The following is a 10,048-nucleotide window of genomic DNA, read 5'->3' as shown; positions in this document are numbered from 1 at the left end:
TGGAGCACAGGCAGCACACCACCGCAGGAACCCAGCATGCATGCTTGGATGCAGAGCTTACAGGAGACAGCAGGTGTAAGGAGGAACCTGAGGTTCTTAGGAACCCAACACGTGGTGTCGGGCCCACCCTTGAATCAGATCCCTGTGTGGCGCTGGACAGACTGAGCACAGGCGGAGAGGAAAACCCTCCAGATGGGTCAAACAGCTTCTACAGCATCCGTCCCATTGATGCTGATGACCTTGAGCAGGAGCAGAACCAGTGGGCAACAGATGAGCCTGGTCCATCCACTGTGCTGCAAACCGAGTTACTAACACCTCCTCCTGAAACAGACACTGGATTATTCCAAACACTTCCTCCTGGACCAGACCCCAATTTATTCCTAACACTTCGTCCTGGACCAGACCCCGATTTATTCCCAACACCTCCTCCTGGACCAGACCCTGATTTATTCCCAACACTTCTTCTTGGACCAGACCCTGATTTATTCCTCACACTTTCTCCTGGACCAGACCCTGGATTATTCCCAACACCTCCTCCTGAAACAGAGCCTGGATTATTCCAAAATCTTCCTCCTGGACCAGACCCTGATTTATTGCTAACACTTTCTCCTAGACCAGACCCTGAATTATTCTTAACACTTCCTCCTGGACCAGACCCTGATTTATTGTTCACACTTTCTCCGAGACCAGACCCTGATTTATTTCTAACACTTTCTCCTAGACCAGACCCTGAATTATTCTTAACACTTCCTCCTGGACCAGACCCTGATTTATTGCTCACACTTTCTCTGAGACCAGACCCTGATTTATTTCTAACACTTCCTTCTGGACCAGACCCCGATTTATTCCCAACACCTCCTCCTGGACTAGACATTGGTTTATTCCCAACACCCCCTCTAGGACCAGATCCTGATTTATTCCCAACACCTCCTATTGGACCAGACCCTGATTTATTCCTAACACTTTCTCCTGGACCAGACTCCGATTTATTCCCAACACTTCCTACTGGACCAGACCCTGATTTATTCCTAACACTTCCTCCTGGACCAGACATGGATTTATTCCCAACACCTCCTCCTGGACCAGTCTCTGGATTATTCTCAACACCTCCTGAATTGTCCCTACCAAGTGAGGTCGATGTGCGTGTGACCACAATATCCTCACCGGATACTGTTTCCTCCCATCACACCGATGTCACGACCTCGTCTCTCAGCAGTCCAGGAAGATTGTACGGTCCAGAAACTCACCGTAGATCCCCCAAATCCCAGTTTGAGTGGCAGGAAAATGCGGAGCTCAAACGTTCGTGGCTTCCAGCGAATTCTCGCATCCGGAAAATCCCGAGCCGAGAAGAGGGCGATGGTCCCTGTGTCTCAATTTGTTTTTACAACTCACCTGAAGACCTGGCCCCCCCGAGACCTGAGCGTCAGGACGTTGCCACTCAAACTTTGCCCCCTGGTGCTTGTGGAGATGCTCCCACTCCATCCAAGATGGAGTCCGTCTGTCATGAGCAGCACGTGATGGCTGAAGGGGGCAACAGTGGAGACGAGACAAAGGGAATGGTGTGGTCTAAGGGCACACCCCAGGCTGAGTTCCCCCAGATGGGTAGAGGTGTGGACATCCCAGGGCCAGTGTCGGAGCTCCAGCCCTCCAAGGCTCCCAGAGACTGCCCACAGCCTGTAAGTGTTAGCCAGATCCACACATCTGGCCGTCATCTGCACCTGGAGAAAGTTTTTATTTCCTGATAAATTCTGTCTAGTTGAGCGTTCGAGATCAGTTTTCTTTGGCCTGACAACATTTTCCACATTGTGTCCTTTTGAGTCATTTAAATAGATAAAGCTAAATGTGCAGACACCATATGTCCAGCAGGTGGCAGTGGTTGTTTTAACAAAGTAGTTCCAGATTTTTTACAGTAGTCCCATGAACATCGCTTCACTATGTGAAATCATGTTTTCATGACCAGATTATTCACTTTTATGTTGCCAGAAAACTTTGCCCGGACTGTCAGCGCCTCCCCGTGTCAAACCTCCCAGACTACAAAGGTATTCTAGCCATCATTTAATGTTTGTGAAGATGCTTTTAATTCCCTTCCCGGGAATTCAGATTATTTATGGGGACCAGAGCAGTTGTGACTTCTCCTTTCTGCAGGAGAGGACGCGTCAGCATGGGGAGAAGATACCAACAGAGGGAAGCAGACAAGACAAAGGAGCTGGTAAGCAACTGCTGGTTTTGCCTTGTGGACACACCAGTGCTCAGTTTCCACATTGACCCAGTGCTGCTTTATAGGACGCAGAGAGGAAGCCGTCACCTCTTCCTGAGATCGAGGAGGCCAACTTCCCTTCTCTTTCTGCGGTGAATGTTTCCACAGCAACAGTACCTGCAACTGAGAACAAGGTACATTTACTAATAATGTCAGAAACACTCACTGTCAGACGCAACCTTGTTTTATTTGAATCGTCCTGAACTGCGTGAACAGAGTCTTCTCAAAGCCAGCAAGCCGGGTTATTCAGGGTCCGTGAGGTCACAGAATTGTCAGCCAATATTAATCTGGTTTTACCAGAGCTGTTGCAGCGATGCTCATGTTGGAAACTAAATCCTTGTGCTCTGACTTTTCAGGTGGGCTCCAAACTGTCATATGCACAGGTCTGTCGGATGCCACCACGTAAGCGTGCCCCATCCCCAGACCTTCGCCCACCCTACCCAGACCTTCGCCCACCCTACTCGGACCTTCGCCCACCCTACCCAGACCTTCGCCCACCCTACTCAGACCTTAGCCCACCCTACCCAGACCTTCGCCCACCCTACCCAGACCTTAGCCCACCCTTCTCAGACCTTAGCCCACCCTACTCAGACCTTAGCTCACCCGACCCAGACCTTAGCCCACCCTACCCAGAACAACAGCCCCAAGCAGCAGAGACTCGCCGTCCAAAAAAGTGGAGATATTAATGGCTGTGAACGGACTTTTGTTTTCTGTCTTTACAAAAGAAGCCAAACAGAATCTGCACCTCTTCCATTGCTGCTTTAGGGGACTTTTTTCTTTAGTTTGTTTAGATTCCAGTGTTTTTCTTTAAATACACCTGCATAATTGATGCTTATCATTCTGATTTCTTCTATTAAAAAGCACTGAGCAATATGTCTCTTTGCATCTTATTTATCTAATGTTGGTACTGAGTTATTTGAGTTCATCAGGAGTGCTTTGGATGTAGAAACTTCTGTTTGAGTAAAGAGGATTTGTTGATGTACCTCATTCACAGAATCTGAAAACACTGACTTTGATGAGTGTTTAAAACCGTTAAAAGTGTTTAAACACCATTTTAAACATGAATGTGTGCAGAATGTCCAGGTACAGGTGAGTTACTGATGGATGCAAATATGACTGAACACTACTAAAGTGTATTCTGCACTTTGTTTTTCTGTTTTTTGTCATAACATCTTCCATCCAGCAGGGAGCAGAATATCCATGAGGTTTATTGCTTTTTTTCGTCACCACGCTCTTGTTTACGACGATGATTTAATTCCCGAAGGCCATAATGAACAAGATGAATAATACGAACGAAATAATGCGTTTTAACTATAGAGTTGATGCACACGTTGGTGTTACTTCCACATCAGTCTTGTTCAGCCATCACAGATCTGTTTAAAAGCCATTTGACCTTTAATTTTACATTATTCTGCCCAAGTCAGAAAATGAAAATGAAGGAAAAATAACATTGGTCTCAAGTGTCCCTTGCCCGGATACGGGGCCCCCTGCTGGAGCCAGGACTGGGGGCGGGGCGTGTTGGTGGGCGCCTAGTGGCCGGACCTCTGCCCATGGAGTCCAGCCGGGCACAGCTCAAAGAGGCAACATGGGACCACCTTCCCATGGGCTCTCCACCTGCCGGAGGGGCCAAGGGGGTTAGGTGCATTGTGTGTTGGGTAGCGGCCAAGGGCACGGACCTTGGCGGTCTGATCCCTGGCTGCATAAACTTGCTCTAGGGACATGGAATGTCACCTCTCTGGTGGGAAAGGAGCCTGAGCTGGTGCGCAAGGTTGAGAAGTTCCGACTAGATATAGTCGGCCTCACCTTGACGCACAGCAAGGGCTCTGGAATCAGTCTTCTCAAGAGGGGTTGGACTCTCTACCACTCTGGACTTGCCAATGGTGAGAGGCGACGGGCAGGGGTGGCATTTCTCGTTGCTCCCCGGCTCAGTGCCTGTATATTGGAGTTTACCCCGGTGGATAAGAGGGTAGCCTCCCTTTGCCTTCGGTGGGGGGATGGATCATGACTGTTGTTTGTGCCTATGGCCCAAACAGCAGATAACAGATAAAAGGCCATTTTGGGTTGTGAGTCACAACAGGTGACTTTAACTCAGAGCCATTGAGCTTTGATCAGAAATGGCTTTAATTAAAACCCAAAAACTCCTTATATTCAAGTGTTGCTGCTACACCTACAGACATTAATCGTTAAAGGTTAAGCTGAAACCATAACTACACCAAGACAACTCATCTCTCTCCAACTGCAGATTTTTGATCCAGAATCAGATCTGCAGCCTCATTCTTTGACCCTCCCACCGAGAATCACCCTCCAAGAGAGACAAGCTTTGTACTGACGTGCACGCTCGTTAAAAGTCCAAAGGTCAGTAACTGGGAGTTGATGGTTGGGATCAAGTTGAGCTCTGCTGGCAGCTCTACCAAAGTCTAAATGTTTTCAATTAACAGATCTGTTCATGACTGTTTGAGTGTGTGTGGTCATGGCAGTGGCTTTTTTGTTGTTTCTGCTTCAGGCTTTAGAAGATGGGGTGCTGCTATAGTAAGACTGAGGAGTGGAGCGACAGCGACAGTGACAGCAGTCTGTCAGACTTCCCGCCCTACGCTAGACGGAGCACGAAGACGGTGGAGCACAGGCAGCACACCACCGCAGGAACCCAGCATGCATGCTTGGATGCAGAGCTTACAGGAGACAGCAGGTGTAAGGAGGAACCTGAGGTTCTTAGGAACCCAACACGTGGTGTCGGGCCCACCCTTGAATCAGATCCCTGTGTGGCGCTGGACAGACTGAGCACAGGCGGAGAGGAAAACACTCCAGATGGGTCAAACAGCTTCTACAGCATCCGTCCCATTGATGCTGATGACCTTGAGCAGGAGCAGAACCAGTGGGCAACAGATGAGCCTGGTCCATCCACTGTGCTGCAAACCGAGTTACTAACACCTCCTCCTGAAACAGACACTGGATTATTCCAAACACCTCCTCCTGAAACAGAGCCTGGATTATTCCAAAATCTTCCTCCTGGACCAGACCCTGATTTATTGCTAACACTTTCTCCTAGACCAGACCCTGAATTATTCTTAACACTTCCTCCTGGACCAGACCCTGATTTATTGTTCACACTTTCTCCTAGACCAGACCCTGAATTATTCTTAACACTTCCTCCTGGACCAGACCCTGATTTATTGCTCACACTTTCTCTGAGACCAGACCCTGATTTATTTCTAACACTTCCTCCTGGACCAGACCCTGATTTATTGTTCACACTTTCTCCGAGACCAGACCCTGATTTATTTCTAACACTTTCTCCTAGACCAGACCCTGAATTATTCTTAACACTTCCTCCTGGACCAGACCCTGATTTATTGCTCACACTTTCTCTGAGACCAGACCCTGATTTATTTCTAACACTTCCTTCTGGACCAGACCCCGATTTATTCCCAACACCTCCTCCTGGACTAGACATTGGTTTATTCCCAACACCCCCTCTAGGACCAGATCCTGATTTATTCCCAACACCTCCTATTGGACCAGACCCTGATTTATTCCTAACACTTCCTCCTGGACCAGACCCTGGATTATTCCCAACACTTTCTCCTGGACCAGACTCCGATTTATTCCCAACACTTCCTACTGGACCAGACCCTGATTTATTCCTAACACTTCCTCCTGGACCAGACATGGATTTATTCCCAACACCTCCTCCTGGACCAGTCTCTGGATTATTCTCAACACCTCCTGAATTGTCCCTACCAAGTGAGGTCGATGTGCGTGTGACCACAATATCCTCACCGGATACTGTTTCCTCCCATCACACCGATGTCACGACCTCGTCTCTCAGCAGTCCAGGAAAATTGTACGGTCCAGAAACTCACCGTAGATCCCCCAAATCCCAGTTTGAGTGGCAGGAAAATGCGGAGCTCAAACGTTCGTGGCTTCCAGCGAATTCTCGCATCCGGAAAATCCCGAGCCGAGAAGAGGGCGATGGTCCCTGTGTCTCAATTTGTTTTTACAACTCACCTGAAGACCTGGCCCCCCCGAGACCTGAGCGTCAGGACGTTGCCACTCAAACTTTGCCCCCTGGTGCTTGTGGAGATGCTCCCACTCCATCCAAGATGGAGTCCGTCTGTCATGAGCAGCACGTGATGGCTGAAGGGGGCAACAGTGGAGACGAGACAAAGGGAATGGTGTGGTCTAAGGGCACACCCCAGGCTGAGTTCCCCCAGATGGGTAGAGGTGTGGACATCCCAGGGCCAGTGTCGGAGCTCCAGCCCTCCAAGGCTCCCAGAGACTGCCCACAGCCTGTAAGTGTTAGCCAGATCCACACATCTGGCCGTCATCTGCACCTGGAGAAAGTTTTTATTTCCTGATAAATTCTGTCTAGTTGAGCGTTCGAGATCAGTTTTCTTTGGCCTGACAACATTTTCCACATTGTGTCCTTTTGAGTCATTTAAATAGATAAAGCTAAATGTGCAGACACCATATGTCCAGCAGGTGGCAGTGGTTGTTTTAACAAAGTAGTTCCAGATTTTTTACAGTAGTCCCATGAACATCGCTTCACTATGTGAAATCATGTTTTCATGACCAGATTATTCACTTTTATGTTGCCAGAAAACTTTGCCCGGACTGTCAGCGCCTCCCCGTGTCAAACCTCCCAGACTACAAAGGTATTCTAGCCATCATTTAATGTTTGTGAAGATGCTTTTAATTCCCTTCCCGGGAATTCAGATTATTTATGGGGACCAGAGCAGTTGTGACTTCTCCTTTCTGCAGGAGAGGACGCGTCAGCATGGGGAGAAGATACCAACAGAGGGAAGCAGACAAGACAAAGGAGCTGGTAAGCAACTGCTGGTTTTGCCTTGTGGACACACCAGTGCTCAGTTTCCACATTGACCCAGTGCTGCTTTATAGGACGCAGAGAGGAAGCCGTCACCTCTTCCTGAGATCGAGGAGGCCAACTTCCCTTCTCTTTCTGCGGTGAATGTTTCCACAGCAACAGTACCTGCAACTGAGAACAAGGTACATTTACTAATAATGTCAGAAACACTCACTGTCAGACGCAACCTTGTTTTATTTGAATCGTCCTGAACTGCGTGAACAGAGTCTTCTCAAAGCCAGCAAGCCGGGTTATTCAGGGTCCGTGAGGTCACAGAATTGTCAGCCAATATTAATCTGGTTTTACCAGAGCTGTTGCAGCGATGCTCATGTTGGAAACTAAATCCTTGTGCTCTGACTTTTCAGGTGGGCTCCAAACTGTCATATGCACAGGTCTGTCGGATGCCACCACGTAAGCGTGCCCCATCCCCAGACCTTCGCCCACCCTACCCAGACCTTCGCCCACCCTACTCGGACCTTCGCCCACCCTACCCAGACCTTCGCCCACCCTACTCAGACCTTAGCCCACCCTACCCAGACCTTCGCCCACCCTACCCAGACCTTAGCCCACCCTTCTCAGACCTTAGCCCACCCTACTCAGACCTTAGCCCACCCTACCCAGACCTTCGCCCACCCTACCCAGACCTTAGCCCACCCTTCTCAGACCTTAGCCCACCCTACTCAGAACAACAGCCCCAAGCAGCAGAGACTCGCCGTCCAAAAAAGTGGAGATATTAATGGCTGTGAACGGACTTTTGTTTTCTGTCTTTACAAAAGAAGCCAAACAGAATCTGCACCTCTTCCATTGCTGCTTTAGGGGACTTTTTTCTTTAGTTTGTTTAGATTCCAGTGTTTTTCTTTAAACACACCTGCATAATTGATGCTTATCATTCTGATTTCTTCTATTAAAAAGCACTGAGCAATATGTCTCTTTGCATCTTATTTATCTAATGTTGGTACTGAGTTTGTTAGGCTTTTATTTGAGTTCATCAGGAGTGCTTTGGATGTAGAAACTTCTGTTTGAGTAAAGAGGATTTGTTGATGTACCTCATTCATGAATGTGTGCACAATGTCCAGGTACAGGTGAGTTACTGATGGATGCATATATGACTGAACACTACTAAAGTGTATTTTGCACTTTGTTTTTCTGTTTTTTGTCATAACATCTTCCATCCAGCAGGGAGCAGAATATCCATCAGGTTTATTGCTTTTTTTCGTCACCACGCTCTTGTTTACGACGATGATTTAATTCCCGAAGGCCATAATGAACAAGATGAATAATACGAACGAAATAATGCGTTTTAACTATAGAGTTGATGCACATGTTGGTGTTACTTCCACATCAGTCTTGTTCAGCCATCACAGATCTGTTTTAAAAGCCATTTGACCTTTAATTTTACATTATTCTGCCCAAGTCAGAAAATGAAAATGAAGGAAAAATAACATTGGTCTCAAGTGTCCCTTGCCCGGATACGGGGCCCCCTGCTGGAGCCAGGACTGGGGGCGGGGTGTGTTGGTGGGCGCCTAGTGGCCGGACCTCTGCCCATGGAGTCCAGCCGGGCACAGCCCAAAGAGGCAACGTGGGACCACCTTCCCATGGGCTCTCCACCTGCCGGAGGGGCCAAGGGGGTTAGGTGCATTGTGTGTTGGGTAGCGGCCAAGGGCACGGACCTTGGCGGTCTGATCCCTGGCTGCATAAACTTGCTCTAGGGACATGGAATGTCACCTCTCTGGTGGGAAAGGAGCCTGAGCTGGTGCGCAAGGTTGAGAAGTTCCGACTAGATATAGTCGGCCTCACCTTGACGCACAGCAAGGGCTCTGGAATCAGTCTTCTCAAGAGGGGTTGGACTCTCTACCACTCTGGACTTGCCAATGGTGAGAGGCGACGGGCAGGGGTGGCATTTCTCGTTGCTCCCCGGCTCAGTGCCTGTATATTGGAGTTTACCCCGGTGGATAAGAGGGTAGCCTCCCTTCGCCTTCGGTGGGGGGATGGATCCTGACTGAAGAGACAGAAGATTAATATAGATGCTAGATGCTATCTAAAATGGCGCTGTCTCAGGCGGCAGCCAGTAGTAGCAGCTCTCTAAACTTAACTGTTCTTTTTTAAATTCTCGTAGTGTTTTCTATCCTTGTTTACATTCTTTTCTATTTGGATTTACTTTCTTTCTTTCCATTTTCAACTGGAGTATTCAGACACCACGTTCACCATGTTCACCATGCACCTCTGCCAACTTCTTCCCCCTCCCCTCTGCTGACACCCTACATGGATTCCAACATGACACCCATCCCCCCGACAGGACTATCCTTCACGTCTGGCCAGGTGAAGAGAGAGCTGGAGAGGCTCAACCAGAGAAAGGCTGCTGGACCGGACGGCATCAGCCCACGAGTGCTGAAGAGCTGCTCCAGGCAGCTGTGTGGGATACTGCAGCACATGTTCAACCAGAGCCTTCATCTTCAGAGGATCCCAGTGCTTTGGAAGACATCCTGCCTGGTCCCGGTGCCAAAGAAGACCCATCCTGTGGCACCGAGTGACTACAGGCCAATAGCACTGACCTCCCACATTATGAAGGTCATGGAGCGGCTGGTGCTGTCACACCTCAGACCTCTGGTGAGCCCCTTTCAGGACCCTCTGCAGTTTGCCTATCAGCCCAAGGTGGGGGTTGATGACGCAGTGATATACTTGCTGCAGAGGGCTTACTCCTCCTTGGACAGACTAAACACCACAGTGCGGGTCATGTTCTTCGACTTCTCTTCTGCCTTCAACACCATCCAGCCAAGACTGCTGAGGGCTAAGTTGGAGAACATGCAGATGGATGCTCCCCTTGTTTCTTGGATCGAGGACTACCTGACTACCAGTTTGTGAGACTGCGGAGTTGTGTGTCCGACCCCCTGATGAGCAACACAGGAGCTCCCCAAGGAACTGTGCTCTCC

General features: G+C 49.0%; 1 protein-coding gene across 1 annotated transcript; it reads left to right on the top strand.

Moving 5' to 3' along the window:
- Nucleotides 1–1,057: 1,057 nt before the first annotated feature.
- LOC105418483 (pollen-specific leucine-rich repeat extensin-like protein 1) lies at nt 1,058–3,060 on the top strand. The gene is made up of 5 exons (XM_029831824.1): nt 1,058–1,676; nt 1,984–2,039; nt 2,146–2,209; nt 2,284–2,391; nt 2,614–3,060. The coding sequence occupies exons 1-5, from the start codon at nt 1,488–1,490 to the stop codon at nt 2,941–2,943; spliced, it is 747 nt and encodes a 248-aa protein (XP_029687684.1). The 5' UTR covers nt 1,058–1,487; the 3' UTR covers nt 2,944–3,060.
- Nucleotides 3,061–10,048: the final 6,988 nt, after the last annotated feature.

This window comes from Takifugu rubripes, unplaced genomic scaffold (genome assembly GCF_901000725.2).
Source record: "Takifugu rubripes unplaced genomic scaffold, fTakRub1.2, whole genome shotgun sequence".
NCBI lineage: Eukaryota > Metazoa > Chordata > Actinopteri > Tetraodontiformes > Tetraodontidae > Takifugu > Takifugu rubripes.
The sequence above is the reverse complement of the archived record's forward strand: the minus strand, read 5'-3'. Positions and strand labels throughout refer to the sequence as shown.

What these genes read in the sequence shown, in the direction of transcription:
- LOC105418483 (XM_029831824.1), top strand. Translation starts at nt 1,488, where the DNA reads ATGGAGTCCGTCTGTCATGAGCAGCACGTGATGGCTGAAGGGGGCAAC. An exon ending in CCAGAGACTGCCCACAGCCT is followed by an intron (nt 1,677 to 1,983) that starts GTAAGTGTTAGC and finishes TTATGTTGCCAG; the next exon opens with AAAACTTTGCCCGGACTGTC. An exon ending in TACCTGCAACTGAGAACAAG is followed by an intron (nt 2,392 to 2,613) that starts GTACATTTACTA and finishes CTGACTTTTCAG; the next exon opens with GTGGGCTCCAAACTGTCATA.